This window comes from Platichthys flesus, chromosome 3, assembly GCF_949316205.1.
Source record: "Platichthys flesus chromosome 3, fPlaFle2.1, whole genome shotgun sequence".
Classification (NCBI taxonomy): domain Eukaryota; kingdom Metazoa; phylum Chordata; class Actinopteri; order Pleuronectiformes; family Pleuronectidae; genus Platichthys; species Platichthys flesus.
In genome coordinates this window covers 3,975,817-4,000,872 of record NC_084947.1, presented here as the reverse complement: position 1 = coordinate 4,000,872, position 25,056 = coordinate 3,975,817, and the positions used below count along the sequence as shown (strand labels likewise).

The 25,056-nt window shown below is 42.7% G+C and overlaps 2 protein-coding genes across 3 annotated transcripts in view; both read right to left on the bottom strand.

Annotated features, from left to right (window-relative positions):
* Positions 1–163: 163 nt before the first annotated feature.
* Positions 164–12,305, bottom strand: lrrc74b (leucine rich repeat containing 74B). Of its 2 annotated transcripts, none has more exons than XM_062381450.1 (10): positions 12,026–12,305; positions 11,504–11,687; positions 10,728–10,870; positions 8,103–8,235; positions 6,026–6,238; positions 4,156–4,265; positions 2,934–3,049; positions 1,869–1,947; positions 1,220–1,315; positions 164–1,135 (listed from the first exon to the last, which is right to left on the bottom strand). In XM_062381450.1, the coding sequence occupies exons 1-10, from the start codon at positions 12,122–12,124 to the stop codon at positions 1,019–1,021; spliced, it is 1,290 nt and encodes a 429-aa protein (XP_062237434.1). In that variant the 5' UTR covers positions 12,125–12,305; the 3' UTR covers positions 164–1,018. The 2 variants fall into 2 exon arrangements, with proteins under 2 accessions (XP_062237434.1, XP_062237436.1); XM_062381452.1 differs by having other exon boundaries at positions 6,032–6,238; positions 12,026–12,303.
* Positions 12,306–12,622: 317 nt separating this feature from the next.
* The window catches only part of nos1 (nitric oxide synthase 1 (neuronal)), a 32,789-nt gene continuing 20,355 nt past the window's right edge, over positions 12,623–25,056 (bottom strand). Inside the window, exons 19-28 of the mRNA XM_062384788.1 lie at positions 24,294–24,372; positions 23,898–24,091; positions 22,727–22,896; positions 20,981–21,191; positions 19,956–20,043; positions 19,280–19,401; positions 18,914–19,062; positions 18,337–18,531; positions 17,654–17,772; positions 12,623–15,947 (exon numbers count right to left, since the gene is read on the bottom strand). Of these exons, the coding sequence (XP_062240772.1) occupies positions 15,932–15,947; positions 17,654–17,772; positions 18,337–18,531; positions 18,914–19,062; positions 19,280–19,401; positions 19,956–20,043; positions 20,981–21,191; positions 22,727–22,896; positions 23,898–24,091; positions 24,294–24,372 (1,343 nt within the window). The 3' untranslated portion in view covers positions 12,623–15,931. The remainder of the gene's footprint in view (positions 15,948–17,653; positions 17,773–18,336; positions 18,532–18,913; positions 19,063–19,279; positions 19,402–19,955; positions 20,044–20,980; positions 21,192–22,726; positions 22,897–23,897; positions 24,092–24,293; positions 24,373–25,056) is intronic.

The window sequence follows — 25,056 nt, the reverse complement described above, 5'->3', positions numbered from 1 at the left end:
ACAGAAGTCAATGGCAAAAATGAAGAATCGATTGTCATAATAGATAGATCTGTTCAGTCCAATTTAAGCCAAATCATAACATAATAAGGTCAAGACCTTAAGTTTATAGTGAAAGTAGAGTAGTATAACCATAATTTAGTACTCAAAGATTAAAAACAAATACTGAATTTATAAACTGATTTATTACGATAATATTTAAGTATAATTCTGCAGCAGGTCAGTTGCTTGACTGTTGTTCATTTGTTTAAACTAATAAAACGTCAGCCTTCAAAAAAAGATAATTAGACAATAATGTGTTAAGTATCTCGACACAAAATTTAAAATTTAATTTCTACATCTCTGTATTTAAAGACTCTACCCAGGCCAAAAGAAGTATAATTGTAATAATTACCAGTTTAAAAAAAAATAAATAATATGAAATATAATGGTGTGTATGTGTTTGTGGGAGGAATACATCACCAAATCCCAGCTTACTTTGTCTAACAGTGTTTTGACTCGTCTTGCTGATGCGAACAGGTCTCTTATCTAACAGCGGCACTTTCTTTCGGAGCTGGTTTCTCTATTAGACGAGTCATGCAGTACTTAAATCCTTTTTGTGCAACCCACTTTCAGTTCTTTTCATACACAATGCAGCGCTCTCTGATCCTCTCCATCATTCTGCCCACTGGCATTACATAACATCCAATCTGATCGTACCTAAAAGGATTCAAACTCAATACCTGTATTATATGCACATGTTCAATGACTCTCCATATTTCAAGTAGCGGCACAAAAGGTGTGTATGTACCGATTCTTTTAGAGAATAAACAAACCTGGGATTTAACTACATTTTCATTAGATTGGGTATTTAACTAGTTTAATTTATGCCAAATACATTTTTACTAATTTTTTATATATGATGTCCTCGCAGGCACCCATCCTTCTGTTCACGTGTTGAGGAAATCATCCACGGGGCTTTGACAAGACTTCTTCCATCTTCGCTAGCATTAAAAGAGTTTCGCAATTACCGTAACACTTCTCAAGTTTTCGCTGTTCCGAACGTGCCAATTCTGCCCCCGTGGTTTATTGTAAGCGCAGGGAGAATATCTTTTGCTTTTGCATGCAACTCTTCAAAATCCTTGTTCACGATGATGCTCTAGAAAGAGAAGAAAGAAAGTTTGTCTCAGGATTGGAAGAGATGTGTATTTTCTATAAAGGTGAAACATGTTGAATCACTTACTGCAAAGTCTAAAGCCTCCATGGCTGAATCTTTGTTTTCCAGCAGAGACTTGAGGATCCCATAGCAGCCAGCGTTCTGGATGGGGTTCCTGCTCATCTGGCCCCAGATACAGAGGAGAAATATGAGAATTTGGAATAATGCCACACACAAAGAAGGTGTTAACCGTGATTCTGGTTAGTACACGTAATAAAATATGTTGTAAATGTTACAATGGGTTTAAAAAGTGGATCACTATTCCTTTAAAAAACTATTCTGGCCTGTCTCTTTCCAGTGGTGAAGATATCCACCAAACTGCAGCTGTGAAACTTCTTAACTACTAAACACGCTATATCAGTTATTTTTCAACAGTTGGAATAGTTTCACTTCAAATGCTCAGATTGTTCTGCTCGGAATCTTTTTCCCCCCCACTTGTGTGTACAATCAAACAACCGAACTCCAATTTAAACCCAAGTGAGCTCACATCGATATCAAGCTCTCAGGCTGTGACTCTCTCACTCTCTTTTTTCCCAGTCGATCGAGACGAGCCCCTGAGAAGCTCGGCTGCCGACATTAAAACAAAATACAGCGATCCACTTATTCATCCCATCTCATCCACTGATGCCACCCTTTGCTTCCCGAAGCCCAAACCAATCTCTTTTCAACAGCTTACATTCAGGGACTTGATTGTCTTGTTTACTTTGAGGCCGGCGGCGAGGCGGACGGCTCCTTCCGGGGGTATTCGGTTGTTACTGTGGAGACAAACAAATACAGGACAGAAAACAAAAGGAAGGAAAGGTGTGTTGGAGTCTGAGGGAAGCAATCATCATGTGCTGTGTTTTCAAAGGGTATTGTTCATCCATGAGGCAGTTTGGCTTTGAAAGAATCTATGCTTTTAGATTTATTGACATCCCCAGGAGTCAAATAAAGAATGTTTATGGAGGAGGTTATGTTTTCATCTGTCCATCTCTTGGTTCGGTTTCATTTTTTTGTATGTTTACCGGTAGAGCTGCTTTCAGACATGAACCAAGAGCCTCAGGACTTTCTTCCGACTGACTGAGTGTCAGAAGAAAGTTCATAATCTTTCAATGATTACGCTTCTAGCAAAAAGCTTTCGGTGATAAAGGAGCAGCAGAATTAAAACATCACATCCTGCACTGTTTGAAACTGTCTGAGCAGAGAATCTCCTGCTGTGTTGTTCATGTGTGAGAAGCAAACTCTGCAGCAAGTTCTGGACCCAATTCTCCTGGCATCCTACTGAGATCTGGTCTGAAGACGGCTTATGATTACAGCTTCAAAACGACTGAATTGATTTCCATAAAACCTTTTCAAAGGGAGGGGCATGGCCGTGGACAGAACACATTAATAGTTTGAATCCGGGTAAATCCAGAAATCTTGCGGTATATGGCACATTTAGATTTTTATGAGTTTTTCAGTTTTTCAGCTGCTGTATGGTGAGAAATCGCTCTACAAACCTGTAACTGCCTCCAGATAATAGGTGAGGAAATGTAAATTCAGAAGGGAATCAACTGTATCTTTATGTCCAAGGGGACTGTGAGGCTTCTGGTGGAGGTACCTGCTCTGCTGAGTCCTGTTCTAGTCGGTAATAGTTTCACTTTAATACCAAACAAGGTTAAACATCTCATTTGCAATCTCATTTATCCTGAAGTTGCAGCCTCTGCTCCCTTATTGACTCAGCTACTGTACAATTATACCAAGATTGAAAATGGGCTCATACCTCACATTCAGCTCCTCCAACACGTTGTTCTCCTTCAGGGCCTGCCCCAGAGCAACAGCTCCTTCTTTACCGAAGCCATTAAATGACAGATCCACTGCTCTGAGTGAAATGTTCCCCTGAGAAAAGACAAGATGGGAGATGTTTGTCCTTTAAAAAAAAAAAGAAGCAATAATGAGAACAACTTGAACACTTTCTCCAACAAGATATACCGAAGTCGCAACTTCATTTAGAATGAGTGGGCAGTGTAAATCCTGAGGTAATGAGGCTCTCAGGAGCTGAATCAATCAAACCTGTCAGTGCAGCTCAGGGATTAGTGTCCCCCTGACCACCCTGGTCATTGAGAAATGGGAAAAGGGGAAAATGAAGGAGGATGCTGCACTTTTCAGTCTTTTCGGCTGTGAGAGACTTGATCAATATAGAACCAGAGGGCAGATAAAGCCATGTTATCATACAGCCGCCTCTATTAGTGACTATCAGGCTGATTTATACTGAATTAACATGTTCTGTTTATCCTTCAAAAGAGCATTTACAAAATATGTCATGATCCTGTTTCTACAGGTTGCACAGTTTGTCCTAAAACTCACTTTCAGTTCACTTTTCAATGGAACCCGCCCCCCCCATGATACAGAGTTTACTGCCAGAAGTATGAGGACTATCTATCTTCTTTTAAATACTTAGATTCAGCTCTATTCAGCAGTGATGGGATGACTTTTATAATTGGCCCCAAGCCTGCCATCTGTGTTCTGAATTTGATTACTCTTTTTATTAATATTATTATTAGTTTATTCTTGTTTATTGTTTTTTGTGGGCAGGATTACACACAAACTACACAACATATTTCTCCTTGGGAATAATTCATGGTTCTTGATACAAAACAAAATCCATATTAAGGACTGATATCTTTCGTAGGTGGCATTTTTATTTCAGTATGATTTAGTCATTTTATTTTTAGCATTACTTGAGGCTGTTAGCAAGACATTATTGTTCAGTTTTAGCACAAGATGTTAAATAGTCACATTCGGGTAAAAAGTTTTAATTTCCCCTCAAGTTCAGTTTATAAAAACTGTTTCTGAATGTTTCTCAACCTTGTTTCTGAATCCAAGACAAAAACAAAAATAGTTCGGCTCCAATCCGTCACTGTATCACCTGTAGATCTTATTTCTGTCCTGCACAAGTTCAAAAACCAATAAAGTGCTCGAACACTGATTTCAAGGTGGATTACCCCGAGGCCGTCGGCCAACAGCACAGCTCCTCTGCCTCGGATGCTGTTCCAGGCCAGACTGATCGATCTCAACCCCGTGTTCTCTGACAGAGCTTCTCCCAGGATTTGTCCTAAAGGGAAGAAATTAAGAAAACTCACTGACAGTATGAGACAAAGGAAAAAGGTCAGATTTGAAACTGTATGAATTATTGCTTAATAAGGAGGTTTTGTTTTCACCCCTGTCGTGTTGTTCGTTGGTTAGTTGATTTGAATGTTGAACAAGATTATACAAAAACTACATGAGAGTTTACCACAGAACTTGGTGGAAGGATGTGGCACCGAAAAGAGATGACTTCAGTACATTTTATTTTCTTTAACATTGCCAGATGGGGCGTTATTTGAAATTTCAGCAATTTCCCACAGAATAGTTCATGGATCTTGATCAAAAAGAAATCAGGCATATTTAGAGGAATTATATGAGTGTGTGCAAATTGGTGCAGTTTGATTAAATTCAAATCGTTGGCTGAGGCAGCTCCACTGCAAGTAATATTATATATTTAATATATTTAAAATATTTCATTGGTAGGAAAGCCTCATCAGAAGTACTTTTTAAAACCAATGACTCAAACTCCCACGTGTGTCCTCTTCTGGAGCCATTTATCATATCTGCAGTGAGTTTGTGGGATTGTGTGTTTCGCGGTAAGTGAGGACCGGTAAGAGTCAGAGATCCCAAAGAGAAAGATCCTGTCATCATCTCGCCCACTCTATCATGGGGATAAGAAAGTGCACAGCCCTCCGCGGCGTTTAATCACAGGAAAAGACCCTCACCGAGCTTTGCTGAAAAAAAGGCAATAACACCAAACCCTGAGCGTCAAAGTGTGTGAGCTGCACCTCCTCTCAAGGAACTCCTATATGGAAGAATGCGCTCAAAACGCACAAGGACGTACTTTGATATTTCAGCAGGAGGAGAAATCTTAATTGAATATGTGGGGATGAATAACATCCGCACACACGCACAGCAATTAGACGTGGAGGCGTTCTCCTTTCCCACGGAGAGATTTATTTTCAATCAGCCACATCAGATGCTCGGTGCATCCTGCTCGGCCGTGCTTCCACAAGGAGCCTGTCACAAGGCTCATCCCATGATAATTGAAAGAGGTTTTAATGAAGGAGAAGCGTTCTTGACCTTTGAATGCCACAGTCTGCCGCCGCCTGCTGTCCTGCGCCTGCTCACAGATAAGGCTGTGTAATTACAGCAAAGTCTCACTGGTTTGATGAGGATGGTTTTAAGAAATAAAAATCTTTATAAAGCCACGGGAAAACAGAACTCATTTAAAATGGTTATTAATGATGAAGAACAAACACCTGAAATGGATTTAGAGGCCGAGACTGAGAAAGTAATTAACATGACAATGCAAATGTTTCATTAGCATCTTCTGCCTGTGACTGTAATTTTACTTTTAATACTTTTAAGTATATATACAAGCAACTACTTTTGACACAAGTCAATGTGGAACTTTAACTTTTATATTCATCTTTTCTATTTATTTATTGTCTCTTTATTATTGTACCTAGAAAGAAGTGAAATGTTTGACTACTTCCTCTGCCGCTTTTTCAAAGAACTTTGAGTTTTGATAGAAATAATCGGGCGAGCCCTGCCCAAAGAAAACTGAGCTCACTCACCCCTCATTACTCAGATCTCTTCTATTATCTACTGCAATTAGTTGTTTTTACACATAACGTCTCCGTCCTGAAACTGTCCGGTGCTGCCAATAGAAAACATGTATCTACAGTGTCTATCTTTAATATCCATGTTATAAAGGAATCCGACATGGGAACCGTTTCAGTTTGGGAAAGGCTTCACAGAAAACAGGAGACCTTTATGTGTCACCTGTACCTGCCTGCTCCCTCAGAGCGTTGTGGCTCAGGTCGAGGTGCTGCAGCTTGGCGTTGGTGACGAGAGCCGGGCCGAGGAATTCAGCGGCGCGGTCTGTGAAGTGGTTTCCTGACAGGTTGAGCCGCACCAGGGTGCTGTTCTCCTTCAGCATGCCGGCTACCGCTCTGGCCCCGTAATCCCCCAGATTGTTGTTGGATAGGTCCGCGTCTGGGATGACACGACAGAGACCCAGGTCAGAGGTCGGGCATTGGAAAAGGGCCACTGACAAAAATATATGTAAACCTGGAGAAGCTGTATTTTCCATCATAAAAACAATACAACAACTAAAAATATGAGTTATTAATGATTTTTTTTGCCATATTCAGCCCATATGTGTAGATTTCTTTCATAAATTTGTGTTGGATGTGATTTTAAAACCAACATTAATGTCTTTCATCAAACAACAGGCATGTGATTTAGCTAAAAGATGAAAATACGTTTTATAGTTTCCTGACTTCTTCCACGGTTATATCTGGTAGCCAAGAGTTTGAGAAACATCCAATAATATCCCCGTCCTTCTCTTCAATTTAAAGTTCAGCCTCAACGAAAGGCTTTGAAAGTTGTTGGACATAATTCACCCTCGTTGAGGACATGTCCCCGGGCACGAAGTGGAGACAAGTTCATTTTAAATCTGAAGCAGTTCAAAAGGAGGAGGTTTCGCTGTTTAGCAGCCAAACCTTTGGAGCAGTTCATGGTCACCCAGCTCCTGTCGTCACCAGCCAAACACTGGGAGCACGACTCTGTAGCAAAGTCAACATGTCCGTCGTCCTTTTGTCCAGACTGAAAAACCTCATCAGCTGCTGAATGCACGGCTCTCAGAGGACGAATCCTAAGGACCCTGACCTTTCAGTCAGGCCACCAGCTGCTGGGATTTGATTTCTGCATTGTTACTGAAGGATTATTTTAAAACCACCATAACAAAGACACCAACTTTAGTTGCAATGACCGTAATGATGAATCATATGAAACCTTTTTAAGGGTTTTCTTTTATTAACTCAGCCAAAGAGGTTATGTTTTTATCCGTGTCTTTTCATTGGTTTCTTTCAGAGGATTATACAGCAAACGATTGCATGGGCTGTAAATTCCATAAGGTTTTGGAGCTGATAAATGGGAGAATCCATTATTTATCTTCATTTATTGGCATGGGGAGATTGGGTGTTGGCCTTGGCAGGGGTACGGTGCATGGTCTCTGAGCAACGTATAGTTTCATGGCTGTTTATGAAACTATATTTAAGACCCTGTTCTCATTAAGCGCAGATTTAGTAAAGTGGGTGAATCCAGGAGTTTTACTTAATTTTCTTTAACATCGCAAAAATAATCTGATATATTAGGGGAGTGATATCAATTAGAGAACCCTCACCCTGGATTGGACGAATTTGCCAGGGGGTGTGGTTCTCATGTGGTTCTGGTGTCAGACCTCCAGTCTCCAGCTCTCCAATCAAGACGGACAGTCATTAAGACCCCTCAATGGCTTGTAGTTATTTATATTGTCCTGCACTACTTGTTTTGTTGTGTGGATTTTTTACCAAAACCATTTAGAATTACATTTCCTCTCTTGCCCCTGAGAACCTGGACGCATCCCTCCCTACATGTCATGATGAACAAATCTTTTCAGCTGTCAGTCCACATCTTGTTATTCTTCTATATTCTATAAGGATGATGTGTGGGGTTGTGTAGCCTTGGCTGAGCTGCACAGAGTTCACTCCCAGTGCCTGAGCGTTACACCGTGCATTCACTGGATTGGAATAACCCTGGAAGTTGAATAGTGGCGCAGGACAAAGGATATTCAAAATACAAGAGTCTGCGTGAGTCACGGGAGTCGTCCAGCGATCTGAACCACGCAGGTGACTGACGTGAGGCAAATAAAAAGAGGGACCCCAGATGTTAAACCGTATGTGAGGCATATAATTGAGGTGAGAGTGGTGTATGAGTGGGAGTGCGGGCGACACCTTTTTCCTCAGAGAAAGGTGAGACACAATTGGGGGAAAGGGACGAGAGGATGTGTGCACGCTTCATCGCCCAGTAAAACCACCTGTAATGTAACAATTTTCCTTTAACATCTCGGCGATGGCAGCTCCGCCCAGTCCTCCCATCCAATTATCTCGCAGGTTCAGTCTCAGTATTGAAGTGTTGGTTACCAGGGGAACCGCCAGTGCCTTGGCGCCCTGCAAAACACACAAGCAACCCCCCCCCCCCCCTTCGTCAAAGTGAAATTCTTCTGTTTGTTCGCAGCAGGGCACTTTCTGCTTGATCTGTGCTGCATTTTAAAAGCTGTGCTGATGCAGGTGGGCAGCGGGAGAGAGTGAGTGTTAAACCTGAGTGAGACAAAGACAAATGAAGCAGGAGGCGGCTGTGTGGAGGCGTGGGTCAGGAATGAGGCTCGCGGAACATGAAAATTATAGTTTCCAGCTCGGCTAATGAGAAAGTTGAGTGGATGAACACTTACAATAACTGGATCTTGTCAAAAAGAGAAAAAGGGAGAACAGGAACAAACCCATCTGAGGACAACGTGGTTCAATGCACGAGGAGAATCTGACTGAAAGATCTGACAAACCTTCATCTGCATTGAATTAATAAACTTTTACAGCAACACCAGTTCATTTACTTCTGCTGTGTGTGATTGGCATGTGAATTGACGTATTTAAAAATCCTAGTTAATCCATCTGAAGGATGTAAAGACAGAACCTGGGAAGTGGCTCGTGGAGGAATGGATTTACTTTCGCTCATCTCTCATTTGTGACGTTATAATTGGATTGATGGATTTACACATTGACAATGACTGTACCCTTCTCTCAGGCAGAGATGTCAACTACAGAGCAATTCAACATTGATTAATCATTGATTAGTCTTTAGAGTATAATTGTTATTGACTTGGGTGGAAGCTACAGAGCGTTGAGCTGTTCAGCACGACTATATGTCATCAAATTAGTTTTGTGGTTTTAACTTAAATGCATAATTCATTGATTTTCTTCCTTTGGGGTTTAAATTCATATAAAGACTATAAGACAGAATCTGCCCAGTGGTTATCAGGACATCAAGATCCCACTGAAATACACAAGAGTCTCAGGCTCAGCTGTCAATCATGATACCCCATTTTATAGCATCACATTTTTTATATATATATATATATATATAAATTAACACATGAACATTCATCATATGACAGGTATCGTCTTTGAGAAACTGCACTTTGACTTTTTAGTTTGGTCCATGTCCCATCCTCTAACGTGGAGGAGGCAGAATCTACAACCTGTACTGCAGCCAGCCACCAGGGGGCAATGGAGGGGCTTTGGCTTCACCTTTATGGAGTATCATGTTGTCCATCATTACTTGATGATCTAAGCCATTTTAAACATGTCTTTGATTTACTATTTATATCTGTGCATGAGAATTAGAACACACAGACTCCTCAGAAACAACTAATTGGGTTTAGAGGTGAAAGTGATTTGCTGTCATTAAGTATACAGAACAATACCTCTCTCTCTCTGAGGAGGTGAAGGACTCTCCACATGAATGTGCTCAGCTGAGATCTACACTATCTGATGGGTGATATGTAATGTGCACTGCAGACATATGTACATGCATGATCTGTTTCCGAGGGAAGGGGCTGGAAACTCCTTGAAGCGCAGCTGCGTTGCACTTAGCACAGTGCAGCCCGGACGTATTCATGATCAGAGCCGTCCCCTGGAGGAGAATGTGACTTTGAATTAATGAGTCACTCACTGAACAAAGGTCTGCACTGATGTGAAATAGAGTTGGAGTCTAATCTCATCCAGCACATCTACATGTGTAGCTTCTGCTCAGACTCACATGGGCCTTTTATTAACATGTGGGACAGTGTGTGAGCACATTTCCTCACGCGACTTCAAGTCTATGTGGCTCTTTGACAAGAAGTTCTGTTCGGGTACGTTTCCCCCGGTGAAACGGATCTGATGAGAGATACAGGAAAAGCTTGTAGGAGATCTGAGGCATTCAGCTGATGTATGAGGCTCCTCAGTAATATTATGTTCCTCTACGACTCCGATGGAGAAAGTGAAAACCTCTTAATCACCTTATAGGTCGGCGACAACTTCAGATTTCTTGGCCACTTGGGGGCAGTGGACACAAAGTGAAAACCAGAAACTCAAAAGTGAAGCAAAATCATCTGGCTAGCCCCCTGGTGGCTGGCTACAACATTGGACATTAACCCCACCCCCTCAAGGTTAGTAAACCGGACATGGTCCCAAATTAATAAAAACTCAAAAATGTAATTTTAGGTAGTTTTTAAAATTAGTTATTTGATGCTAAAATGATTGACGGCCCAGATGGATTCTCGACTGATGCCAACGTTCTGTACATACTTTTTTATTCAACTTATTTGTTGTCCAATGGGATCAAGTTGAGACACGTTGTCCATCTATCTTTAAATAAATGCTTTCTTTTTTCTTACTTCAATTGGGGAAAACAACATTCCCTGCACCTGGATCGCAAATGATTTAATTAAGAAAGCAGAATGATAACAGAAAATAAAGTTTGGATAAAAACATAAATTGATAAAAACTCAACTTTCCCTGCTCTCCCCCGAAAACATTCAGCAAACACAAACAACACAAAACTTCCCCCCCCATTCCAACCTCTCCTATTCTGATAATAGATTTCTAACTTGTGATGAGAATACCTGAGGCCCGAGGCCACGATGCATCATGTTCAGCTCACTGTCTTTCACGTGTCGCAGGAAGTAAGAGGCGGGCACCACCTGCAACTTGTCACATGCCTCCATGTAGCGCGCCTGCCCCGAGGGGTCGTACGCCTCCTCCCTACCTGCAACACAAATGAAGACAATAGCGGTGGTGTACGTCCGAAATCGTCATCAATACGTCTTTGAAAAAGCAGAGATGTGGTCTTTCTGTGTTTTCCTGCGGGAGGAGGAGGAGGGGGGGGGGGGTGGGGGCCTTCTGAGTGTGATATTGAAAAAGTCCCTGCTGGCTGCTCTCGCCCTGCCAGGGGTGCTCATTCCCACCAGATGGGTTTTCACTGGTGGTGAAAAAGGAAGCCTGACACAAAGACTGAGATGATTTCATTAAGATGCAGAACAGGGCTCCACATGTGTGGGCGGGCGAGTGTGAGGGTTTCTATTTGTTTTTTTCTTTTCCTTTTCAGAAGTCATTTAGAGATTGGGAGGAAAGAGAGAGAGGGAGACGATCAGCAGATTGGGGTCGACTTCGCCTCGCAAGTTCTGATCGAGATCAAATTAAAACATGTTAGGCTATAGTATAGAATATAACTTCAACAAGTCATTATCAAGATGGAATTATTAATTTCAAACATGACTCATAACACAGAGCCATTTCCATCGTTATTTAAAAGGAGGAACATCAAACCCTTTATCACATAATCTAATATCTCACCCACTCATATTATCTTTTTCAATCTGAAAATCCACTTCCTCTTTACCTCCGAGCTCCAAATCTGTGTCGTAGTCCTCATCAGAGATCACAGGCTCTTCTCCTCCCAGCTCCTCCTCCTCCTCGTCTTCCTCTTCACCCTCTCCTTCACCTCTGTCTTGATCATTCCCATCGAGGTTCGAGGGTCCGTCCTCCGGCCCACGCACGCCGACCTCTGTCCGGCTCGCTCTCGGCTGGATGGGGGGGGGGATGATAAATATCATGAGTCTGCAGCGTCGGCAGGGGAGATGAGGCGACTGGAGGGATTCTCTAAGTAAAAATGACCCTACACTCGATATGGATGAACTTCTGTCCACTTCGGTCTCTTCCCACCTCTCTTTAACCTCTTGAACCAGAGTTATCTCCTCATCTCTTCCCCCTGATTTGAGGCACATTCATTACCTCCAGGACTTTACATCGATAAACCATCAGTATTTATTAAATGTGGCCTCAGAGAGTTGCTGCATGCCTTCACCTGCCTGATATCTACTGTCGCTGCTTTGCCGACTTGGCTGCTCGCTCTTCTTCCTACCTCCCCCAGCTGCAGCTTCTCACTTTCTGCTCCTGCGTCATCGTCTTCCAGCACAGAAGGCATCGCCGTCTCCTCGGCCAACTTCCTCCCATTAACCATGACTTCAACGCAAAGCCACAGTGATACTAACACTGAGAAAAGATAAATCTATTTTAAATCCTTTGTGTAGAAATCACGTCCTCGTCTCGGTCTGTTATTGGATCCATCCTGCTGGTGAGAGTGAAATCACTGCGCTGTATTTGTCCGAGGGTTCATGTTCATGCAACAGGAGAGTCAAACTGTTAGGGCTTATTAGAAAGGACGGCCTGTCCACCAATCAGAGTCCTTGTTAGAAGTTTGAGCAGCTTGCTTTGTTGACAGGTTGCCTTGGCACTGAGAGAGATTCTCTGAGCCATGACGACCGGCAGGCGGGAGGATGGGGGGGGGGGGGGGGGGTTGGGTCTTGTTTGCTACAACTCTTGTGTTTCAGTTAGAAAGAAAGCAGCTCTTTATCAACATCTGAATCTGACCTTCCACATAACGAAAAGGTCCCACTGCCAGAGTATAAACCTTATTTCTTATAAACAAGACCACAAAATAAAAGCAAAGGAGGCAAACTGTGTTGACATATTCTGTAAATGTTTCTCTTTATTTCGTAAGTAAATGAAAAGTCCTTGCAGGTGATGCGTTAGAATGGAATACCCTCGACCAGTTACACCACAAAGGTCATTACAGCAGAGGCTGATTGGATCAGAGTTGTTTCGTAGCAGCAGCGATTTGCAAACACAGAGATTCTTTTTTTTTTTTTTAAGCATCCAAAGCCCTGTGGGAAAAGGCCAGACCTCACGATATACAGCCTCACTGACCGACACAGTGCTGGTTAACAGACAGAGCTTTTTAAATATGAACAGGAGACAGGAGATCACCATGCATGTATTTAATGCTGCTGTTTTATCCCCATACCTAAAGGATATGAGAGACACCATATAGAATAGGCCTTGTGTTTTTTTTTTTGTTCTTTTTAAATCAAGCAGAATCATAGTGCTCATTTACATAATCAAAATACATTCTTAGAAAAGATCGAAGTGGTACTCTTTATATTTTATACTTTGTCTTTGAATATATATATATATATTTATATATAGAAGCTATATATAGGAGCTATATTCTTGTATCAATTGTTTTCTTGTTGCACATTTTACATCACAGACATTTTCTTATTCCAATTAAAGGAAATCTGTTAAAAATAAAACAGAGGAGACATTCATCCAGAGTGGACGACAGTGGGGACAATGGGAATCGCCCGTTTTCTCTTGGCAGTTAAAACAATTGAATCAGACCAAATAAAACAAAACAGACGTTTTCTCAGCAGCTGTTAGAGACGTTTTGAAAATCACACTGAAATCCATGAATCACGATGACGGCTATCTTTAAACCGCATCAGAGACAAAGGGAGGAAATAAATAAGTCAGAGAATATGACAGGGAAAGTCTCAGGTCGCTGTTGAGTTGGTCGAGAAACCATGTGGCAGCCGCACAAATATATTCAAATTACAACTGTGACTCATTGGAAAGCAGCAAATGACCCGAGCCTCTTGTCTTTGAATAAAAACAAAACAAATCTTCACAATAAGTCTGAACTGCTGAGATCAAAAAACCCAAAAGCCATGTGGGCAGTTTCCTGTCACCAAAACACCATCTGTAAGATTTCATTTTCAGACTCGAACACGGCAACACACTCATGCTGGTTTCAAAAGATCCGACCAGTTTGACGAGCTAGCAGACGACAGAGCAGAATAACCATGTAAAAACACACACCTGAGCACATGCACGTTTCCACCCACTCGAATAGAGACACACACACTTATAGAGATTGATATGACACACACACACACACACACATACAGACAAACACACACACATGCTGATGCTACTGAGCGGGTGTCAGGTCACAGTGAGAGAGAGGCATGAGACAAAAAGAGAGTGAATGTGGTGCATGTAGGCAGAAGCAGAGAGTGAATGTAAGGCAAGAGGCAGGAGAGTCATGATGCCGACAAATGAAAGTTTTAAAGATCCAGTGAGCGCGGGTGAGAGTTGACAGCTGACACGTGTGATCAGGGCAGCTCGGTGTGCAGGAGCAGAACGTTTACTTTCCCGTTACAAAAGAGGTTCGCTGCCCACCAGAAAAAAATTTGGCATTTGTTATTTTTGCTGAGAGGAAGGTGAGGATCGATACCACGACCATGTTCGTACGGTAGATGAGACGCTACAGCCTGCAGCTACTCAGCTTAGCTTAGCAGTTAAAACAAAAGATTCCTATACCAGCACATCTAAAGCATTTATATGTCACATTAACAATTATAAGTTGCATTTTAGGACAGGGTTATTTTTAAATTCATTGTCCAGGAGCTGCGACTTCCTGCTTCCAGTCAAAAGCCTGACACATTAAAACCACAACATGGAACTTTGGTTTTTGTGGAACTTCTGGTCGGAGCGCCTGCTAACCCACCGCTGGCTGTATCTTCATATCAACCGTACGGACAGGAGAGGGGCAGGCTATCAAATTCCTCATCGAGCGCTCAGCAAGAAGGAGAAAGAGAAGACTTCATAATATTGGTATAATATGTTGAATAAGCATCTTTAATAAAAATAAAACCTGAGAGTCCTAAAGAAGTGTTTTGGAGTTGAGTAACACCACATAGCGATACATGGTAGCTTTGATTTCTTGCTGCTGTCCACGGGGACACATGGGATCATGATGTTATGAGAGAAAGGACAGGCCACCAATAAGAGAGCTGCCGCGGAGGCTGATGCATTTTAAATGGAGAGAGAAGAAGAGCGAGAGAATACATTTGTTACCTCGGCCAAAGAGGTTACACATTAATGTTCTTTTGTTTGTTTGATATTGACCAGCATTACACAAAAACCTCTGTATGGATTACCAGGAAACTTGGTGTCTGGGTGTTGTGTGGCTCAGGGAATAACCTTTTTAAATTTGGGGTAGAGCCAGATGATCTCAATGCAAAATATCAGGCTAATTCTGGGAACTTACATCTCAAATTTGGTGCAGCTTGACTGAATTTAAGGGGACTTTTAAGACTTGGCGAAAGTGCATGTTTTTGTTTGTTAGTTAAGATTAAGCAAAAACTACAGAACCAATTTCCAGGACACTTTGCCGATGGGTGGAACACGACTCAAAGAAGAACACATTACATTTTGGAGCAGGTCCGGAAAAAACTGATGTATCAAGGACTTTCTTTTCACTTTCTTTCAACACTGCGATATGCAACTTTTAGCCTTGGCGGAGGAAAGTGCTCTCCGGATGTGATATTCATAATCTGCAGGGACCTGTCAATCTACATCTGTCACGATTCTACATTTTTCTGAAACTGCTGCCTTTGATGTAAAAAATAAATAAATAAAACAGCACAACAGCCCAAATATCTTTGATCGACCCTGATTCTTGATAAATCAACTTCATACACCAACAATTCCTGTTCCTGTAATCGATGCCACACATTACCTTGCAAATATAAAACCTCGATAAAATCCTTTTCACTGTAACAATAACACAGAGTATATTATATTTGTTGAGTATATTCTTGTCTTGGTCATGCATTCACAATGAGGCAGGTCATTACAACAGGTTCACACGTTGAAATGAAATCAAAAAATGATCAATTTATAATTTTTGGAAGAATCATCGACAAGCAAAACAGATTCTCAGAGAACGGAACATTTTCCAACTTGCTACAGACGAAATCGCAAAAAGAGCCCAACAGAAACATTGAAGTGGTATATAAAAAAAGACAGAAAGAAAGAAACCCCCGTTTTTTTTATACAGTACAAAAATTGGCACAGTATTCTTCAACCAGTGTTGCTGCATCCTCCGGACTGGTTGTTGTCGGAAAGCCCCCGATTCAAAGACTTACAAGCAGAAAACCCTGAGAAATGAAAAGACAGAAGGAGACACAGAGAGACAGACAGAGAGACAGAGAGCGACGGAGACATAGAAATAGAGATGTTACAGTCATTACTCATCCAGCATGCAGGGGCTTTGACGGCCAAATGTGAAATTTAAGTGACAATCCACACAGGAACCATCGTCTGTGATGCATTATGTTGGTGCTTAATGAGCCACAGTGGCTATGTAGGGCCCTTGTTTGGCTCTCATGGCAAGAGTACATGAAGTGTTTAATCTTGAAAATGCACAAATAACGACGGAAACAAAAACAGAAATGGAACAGAGCCACTCGCTCTCTCTCTAATCCTGTTAGTTTTTAAAGGCCCCTTCTCTCCATGGGTTCCTATGGTTACCCACTCTGTTTTCTACTGAAGCTATGGGATGACAACAAACCAACAACTACAGGTTGCGGATTGGAGTTGGACCAGAACCGCTGTGGTAATCTCACTGGTTGGGATGAATCTCAGCGGCCGGTGCCAAAACCGTTTCTCTTTTTGTGCGATATGAGATAACCAGCTGTTACATGTGAGCGGGGGAATAAGGATCTATGATGAGAAGATGAATAATTAGATCCTGCACAGTTCAGTGGTGTTGCAGCCAAGACAAGAAGTGAGTGATCCTGGTTTTGTGTGTAAACAATAGACATTGTCGTGCTTCTTAAGATCCACTGGAGAACAGAAGATTGTGTGAATGAAGGGAGGAATAAATGAATTCTGTGTATCTTTGTGGTTTCATTCAGTGCATGTGGAGCTATTTTTAGAACTCGTGAGTCATGACTCTAAAGCTGTAAATGTATCTTAATGACTGAGAAATTAGCAAAAGCTTCATCTAGCTACTCAGAAGAACAAATTAACCAAAGCTTTAAATGAGATATATGATGCATTTGTGTTTTTTCTTTCTTCTAGTGTGTTAAATAGGTTTGTTGTGTTTGTAAAAGTTCTGCAATGTTAAAAAGCTCAAAGTAAAATTAAAGTGAAAACACTTCTCCTGGTGACAGCAGTCCGATACTTCCATCACTAGCCTAGCATGTCAGTCTGTCAGGTAAAGCAAGAGCTGACATTTCCAACGCACGCTGGAATTAGTTGACCAATCAAAACAGACTTGGCCAAGTGGCCAATGAGAGCAGGAGGTGGGGTCTTAAAGATACAGGAGCCAAAATCAAGTGTTTCCGACAGAGGCTGAAAAGAGGAGCTGCAGCAAAGGACAGTTTGAGGAAAGTAATGTGGTTTCTGAAGAGTAGAGCATGTGAACCTTTTAGAGTTACAACAAAATTCGAACGATGAACAGGAATATGAGCAGAATGCCTCTCTATTCATGTTCGTCTCGCTAAGAGTGAGGAACATCTACTCTTTACAGTGAGTGTCGGAGAGTCGGAGCTGCTTTCAGACATGTCAGCCTTGTAACTCTGAATATGTCTAGACATCATCCACAGGAGCTGCATGTGTGAAAGCAAGTGTTGAACTGAACTGGACATTAAACTGACTTAACCCTGCAAGATCCTGAGGCCGAGACAAACGGACATGAGGCAGAAGGCAAATACAACGCAATCATCTCAACAATATTCGAATTGGTGAATTGGTGATTCCACAGCAGTTTTACCATATTTAAAATGTCGCACATAAATCTGCATTTAAAATCATTAGTGTTCCATATAGTAAACAGGGGTAATGAAAGAAATCCACTTACTCATCTGGGTCTTTTTTGCTCTCCTCGATGTAGGCGATGGACTCGGAGCGGAGCCGGTTGGTGACCTCATAGGTGCGCAGGGTGACACCGAAGATGTCCTCGTGGTAGCGATTCTCATCCTGGTAACAGAAAGACGAAAACAGAGAGAGATACATATCTTTTAAAGTTTTTCTTTATTATCTTGAGCTGACATCAGTAATTTGCTCTGACACAAACTGGCCTTTTGGAACAGGATTCAATTTGTCCAGTGCAGCAGCAGCAAGGCTCCTTCATAAATCCTCCCTCTGAATGAGGTCGGAGCTTCTTGGCTTTTAGCTCACTACCCACAATGCATCATACAACATCGGCCGTGTCCAAATGCAGCAGGTGCAAAGTACCAGCCTATTTCTATGACCTTTCTGTTAATTCAGTTCATCCTTTTTTTAACACAATTGTCTTTATTTTTAACTTCTTTAAATACAATTTGCTAGTATTATGCTTTTATCCTAAATCTCCATAATCCTAAGATTATGAAGGGATGAGAGGATGAAGAATATCAAACTACTTTTCCTCAGCGGTAAACTGCAACGGGCGCAGTTCACCTTTCACTCATACTTTTCATCCTGGATTCAAACTAGCACCCTCTCTTGCCTGACCCCACTGAGCGATCTAATGGTGGGGTAATGATTTCCTCCCTCTCTTACCCGGAGCTTGCTGATGAAGAAGCCGGCGTCCTCCAGGCTCATGTTGCCCTGCTGCTTGACGACTTGCTGGATGGTCTTGAGAACATCCCCGGCCATCGTAACGTCCCCGCACACGTAGATGTGTCCTCCCTCCTCCTTCAGGCAGTGGTACAGCGTCTCCGACAGCTGCTCCCGAAGTACATCCTGTACGTATTTCTGACAGAGAGGCAGAGGAGGAGACAGGAGTGTGAGTCGAGTAGGAAGGAAGTAGCTGCTCAAACTGTAAGCTGGAAGCCTGTTATGACCTTGGAAGAATTATGTATGAAAATGTATGCGTCTTTTAATCAATGCTAACAAGAACACAATCGAACAATACATCAGAAGAGCAAAAAGAAAAGGTTGTGGTTCTAAAAAATACACAAACGGTAAAAATGTTACCTGCACAGCTAGATTTAAAAGTGGCGAAATGGAAACACATAAGTTGAAGTGTACTCCAGAATATAACCACAGCTGTGATTTTTATTTCAAACCCACACAGTACAAAGAGAGTTGTGACAAGCTGACTCATCCGAGGTAACAGGCGGTTCAGTGTCTGTACCTTTGGTTTGCCGGGTTCTCTGGAATAGGCCGAGTAGAGCTCCTTGAACACCTCCTTGTTCTTGGCCTGGACCGTCTCCTCCTTGTAGATGTGGTCCATCTCCGACTGCCGACAACCGAACACCAGGATCATGGGGCACGATTCGATCCCTGGAAGAAGACAGGCAGAGTTAATTCAAGATGTAGGAATAATGGAAAGGGATTTGATCTTTTCTCATTATTCAGAGGTGTGAATAAGTGAAATCAGTGATAATCACATAATCAGCCGTCATATTCAGTCTGCAGGTTCCCGTGTTTCAGTGCAGATCTACTGTGAGCTGGTTAGGAACATCTCTAAGTTATTAAGTCATTTGACAGAAGAACCAACCTTTGTGTTCACGGTCGTACAGTCTCTGTTGCCAGAAGCTTCTGAACGGGGCGATGCCTGTTCCTGGACCCACCAGGATACAAGGTGCTTGGTTGTCTTTGGGAAGTCGGAAAGATGGCGCACTGAGAAAAAAAAGAAGAAGAAGAAACACACAAAGGAATTAGGCAACAACACTTTTACAATGCCTTTAAAATCACCAAACGGAGAATGTTGATACCGCTTTCATGTCTCTATGCTAAATTTGAATCTACTGGTTGAACGAGGGTGACAGAATCTGCCCATCAGCACTTACTCACAGATCTCCACATTTATCTGCTTTTGTTTGGTGTAAAAAAAAAAAAGGGCCAGACTATTTCTTGATCTGGACCAGTTTCCTAGCAACCCGGTGAAGGCTGGACTACAACATGGAGAAGCTTGAGTTGTTCCTCGACTCGGGAGCATCGTCCTCGCGAGGCTGCATCTGAAGACTGATTGTGTCACAGCGGGGGGGCATCGCGACCATCCCCTTTCGAGGGCTCCTCCAAATGCAAACTTCTCTATAAAACGCTACCGACTTATGGCAGCTCCACGTTCTTGTCAAACTCTCGGCGAATTTGAATCGTGTCCCCAAATGTCAAACGTCCCACAATACAGATCCACGTGAGATACACAAAAAAGACACAACCCTGGTACTTACCCTCGGACAAAACACGGCACCATCTCCCCCTTCTCTATCCTGTTGAGCCATGATGAACACACTCCATGGTGGACGGGCCCCTCTCCATCTGAAAGAGACAATTACTCAATCAACACTTGACCTTTTCTCCCCCCCCCCACCCACCCACCCCTCTGCCTCCCACTCTCTTTAAGTGCACAAACTGACACAGGAAGCGTGTGTGACCCAAACATGTTATCCGAGGCTCAGGGCAATTTCATAACCCTCTCTCTGTCTCTCTCTCTCTAAAAGGGAAATTACAGTAATTCAGCTTTTACAATCACAGGAGGATGTCGGCCGTAGTATACATTTCACATTTGAGAGAAAATAATCGTGAGCAGAGGGGAGAGTGGATGTGATTTGCAAAGGTGGCAACACGAGGACCTTGTGATAAACTGGAGTAGTAACATTAACACCTGAGTAGTTCAGTCACTTTACACACTGTCACACAGATTAGTGCAGCGACACCGTTTCCTCTAAATTTGTGTCTCTAAATAGAATCTGTGTGTGAGATGCTGAATCTTCCCGAGGTGTTTCTAAATCCAAACTCTTTGTAATTGCAGTCGTGGTCCAGCTGCTGTATGAAGCAGACCGGATTTCCAAGATAACTTCCAATCTATTTCCTCTGAGCCGTGCCTGAGTGAGTCATTTTCAACAACCTTGAAAAGATCCACAGCATCGGGGCCTTTTATCCGCGACATAAACTCACCCACAGCGAAATATATGGATAAACAGAATGTGCACGTTTTTTCACTAATAACCAGCTTAATACTGTTCGGTGGGAACCGCAGGGTGTGATTACGTTTTTTAATTTCCCTGAAATGTCAAGAACATCATCGTAGGAAATGCCAGAAATAAAGGGACCGATTTCAGACCCTCAGTAGCCCAATAAGAGACAGAAAAGCCCGTAACACCCGCGTCAGCCGCATCCTCCGAGGGATGCGCGGCTGATGCTCAACACAGTGCTGTGGGTGAGAAGGAGCCCCAGAGGAGCAGAAGGTCCGTACCTCTGGCCCGATAGGAGACCACAGCCACGGTGAGGTGGATCTCCCCCGGGTGCAGCTCTGGAGAGGAGCTGATGGAGTAGTAGCGAGGCTGCAGCAGGGGCAGCTGGGTGAGCAGCAGGGTGGAGGGCATCTGGATGGAGGGGAACTCCTCCAGCACCTCCACCAGGGTCGGATTGTTGTACCACTTCCACTCCTCATACTCCTGCAAGCCCTGGGGTGATGAAGGGGGGGACAGAAAAGGAAAAGTGGATATTTATCGGTGGGTTGATGAGTTTTTTTTCTCCTAATTAAGAAAGCACAGTAAGTGGCGCAGCGAGGGGAGAACACGGAGGAGGGTTTCCTCTTTTAGATCTGTAAACATTTCTGACTCAGGAGCAGGAGGCCGCCACAGGCAGGAGCCGTTCACCGTTCACCGTCCAACTGGGTTTAGTTTGTCATCGCTGACATTTGGATTGGGATGAATTTAGAGAACTGCCACCAGGCTTTCAAAAAATCTTTCTTCTCAAGTTGCTAATTAGTGACACAGCGCCCATTGAGACGCCCAGTGTGGACGCCGTGCTGGAGTGAAAGCACAGTTTGAAGGACTCTACTACTCTTTGTTACCAATGTAAAGATACAGGGTTGTGGGACTATTCAATAGTTCAGGTCTGATATAATTAGTGTTTTTGAGTAATCTACACTATTTCCATGACTTTCTGTCTGTCTGTGGTTCACATATCTGGAGAACTGCTCATTTCATCGTCTTTACACTTGGCATGTGTGTCGTTAGGGGCAGAACGAAGTGCAGTGTTGGATTTAGTGCCATTTGGACACGTGATATATTAAAAAATTTGAGTAATTCCCCTTCTAGGTTATGCTTAGAGCCAATCTTCACTGAACTTGAATAAACAGTGAGCAGCTCTTCCCGGTTCTGCAGCGGGTCTTTTCAGGAAAGAAGCTGCAACCAGACTGAACAGCCCATTCCAAAAAGGCCTAATAGAATCAGACAGTTCACTAGTAAATACATTTGTAAAATATTTGTCTGTCAATTCCTTTTTGTGTCTTCAAACAGAGAACATAATAATACAAACGGACACGACAGCTTGAGTCGTTTCTCTAGTGTTTGTTATTTTGCTTGTGTGAATCTAATAACATAAAAAGAGAATAAGAAACTGTGTGTTAGTCCTGAAATGATCCAGAGACGTAGCACCTACAAAAATAAATATAATCTGCGGCGCTGCACTATATTTCCTTTTTCCTGAAATCAGAACTCTTGCATCGTTTTCCTCTCGCTTTGGTGACAATGATCCGATGCATGAGCGTGTGAGTCACTGCTTGGCCTCAGCCAGCCTTTCTCCACACATTGACAAAAATGGAGAGTGAATTGTGGGAGGCACTGCACGGGGGGGAATGGCTCTGGGTAAGAAAGATCAGCGGCTTTAATTTGGCGCCAGCTCACTCCTACTGTATGTATTTCCATCAGCGCAAGGTGCATCCAACCAGTTCAGAGGAAACCATCTTCCAGCAAACATGTGGAGTGTGTTGTCGAGCCTTAAACACATGCTGACTTTTTATAGAGTCTCATAATAAAAAGTGAAGAAGATGTCTTGGAGAAAAGAGGGGGTGTATTTTTGGATGAAGCCCACGCACACACTGTACATCGCAAATCCCTCATGTGTCTGGAAGCAGGCGACGAGCAGCAGCAGCTCGATAATCCAAAAGGTCAGTGAAAAAGATAAGGCTGGAGACATTTCTAAGTGAATTTACCTTACTGAGGACCTCCAGCTTCTTCTTCTGCTTGTCGTTGGTCGCCAGAGCAGCGAACTGCTGCAGCAGCACAGGACTCGGGGGGGTGGTGATGTCCAGGAAGTACTGGAAGACGTGGTAGATGGTGCAGGGAGGGATACGCGTCTCGTTGGTCCAGTTGCTGATTACACCTGCAGAGAAAAACACATTGAAATTCACTGGATCCAGATTTTAAGTGAATCTACACCAAATTCCAGATTTAGTTTCATTAAGATTCTTTCAGATTTCCTGCAAAATCTGTGAAAATGTCCAAAAAGGCCCTATTTTGGAATGATAATGTTGTGCGAGATATGGTGACTGGGTCATAAGGCACCAGATCTGTGCCAATTCATTGAGTTCCTTCTTGGCCCATGTTTCATCCTTCCACTGAGTTTCGCGGGAATCCATTCGATATGTTTTGCATAATCTTGCCAACAAAACAAAGAAACACATTTATGAACAGGGGTGAAAACATAACCTCCTTGGCAGCTGTGATATAAGCTCACAGATAGATATCACTCAAATCTGCAGATCCTTTGTTTTGTTTTCTTACACCTGCAGACTCTGACTGAAACCGAACAAAGAGTGTTGCTGCATGAATCGTTATGTTTAAACTACACCTGCTACATTAGCTCACAGCCCGTTTTGCCAAGTTTGCACCGTGCACCTTGTGCTCTGGATCACCAGCGCGTTTCCTCTCCTGCTCGTACTAAATCAATCCAAACAAACTCTACACTCGTCACCCGGGCACGAGCACGCGTGAGCCCAGCGCGGCTCACAAACGTCTTTTCGGATTGTGTGGGAAACACGACGACTGACACCATTTGCAATCTGCTTGTAAACAGTTGAGTGTGTAAATCACTTTTGGGAAAACCGGGCCTGTTTATCGAGAGGATTTTCATTTTTTTGAACAGCCACGTTCAAGATACATTCTAATAGCGAAAATAGCACTTGTGTTGCATAGTGTCACCTCAACTGCCAATATGCGGCTTCACTGAAAGATTTCTGGGCTTAGAATCCCCCCCCCCCCCCCCCCCCATGGTGCGACTGCATGCTGCGAGGGGGACTGTTTCTTATTCACGTTTGGATTCTAACATCCGGCTCCGATTTTTTTGAACCGCAGCTACTCGTGGTTTCAACCGGCAGCGCTCACCCAGAGCCGTGTTCCTCTCCTCCAGGAACTCCACCTTGATGATCTGATTGACGGGCGGCGCGTCCTCCAGTTTGTCGATGAGAGCGGTAACCAGGTCCTCGTGGTTGCCAGGGAAGATGCCCAGATGGTCGCCGGGATGGTAGCTCAGGCTGTCGTGGTTGTTTGTGTGGAGCCGCACGAATATGGTGGAGCGACTGCAGAAAGAGAGAGAGAGAGAGAGAGAGAGAGAGAGAGAGAGAGAGAGATCAGAGGTAGAGGGAAGAACGGTGCAGCGTTTTCAGTCTGTTCCGTGAAGCACAGTAAACAAAATGACACCCGGAGGAAATCTTTATTTCACAGATCACAACCAAAAATAGATGTGACAAGTAATATTCCTGCGTTTGAGTTAATACTTACTTGGATTTGGAACTTTGTAGGTTTTCGGATTCCAGCATCTTTGCTCCATAAACCTTCTTCTTGTGAATGCTGTGTAGAGCTGTTGGCAGACGGGAGCAACACGGCATCACACACATGACATTTACACTGGGATTGAGAAACTGGTCGACAATAATCTGTTTATCCACAGACCTAATCTTGTTTTTATGAAAAAGGAGCCAGGTGAATATCAGGGATGTGTAGATTAGAAGCATCGAGTAGAGGACAGAAACTCTGTGTGGCTTTAGAGGGCGTTACATGGTTTATCTTTATATTGGCAAACAATACTTGGTAATCCAGATATCACTGGAAGGTTGTTAGTTATCCACCAATGCCATATTTATAGTGAAACAGCAGGTCGGTGCCTAATAATGCTCCTTCTTCAAGATACTCTGCACATGTTACATTAGCCTGTCATTGTGACAGTCCAATGGCACATCTGTGCAATAATCATGCTTTATAATAATCTTTTCATATGTCAAGTGTTCGGTAATATGGATTTGAATGAATTTGAGAGAAATTAACTTTTTGTTTGAAATGAGGAAATCTTACATCTTTTACTTCAACTCATGAGAAATGGGAGCGAAAAGAAAAATGTTGCATTTGATATTTTTACTTTACATCTTTTGGAACTTGTTTAATTCTCCAAGAATAGAAACGCCAGTGGTTTCGATCTTACCATAAATTATCTGTATTTTTATCTGTTTTTTTATATTGTATATTGAGTTACCAGATTAATAGCTAA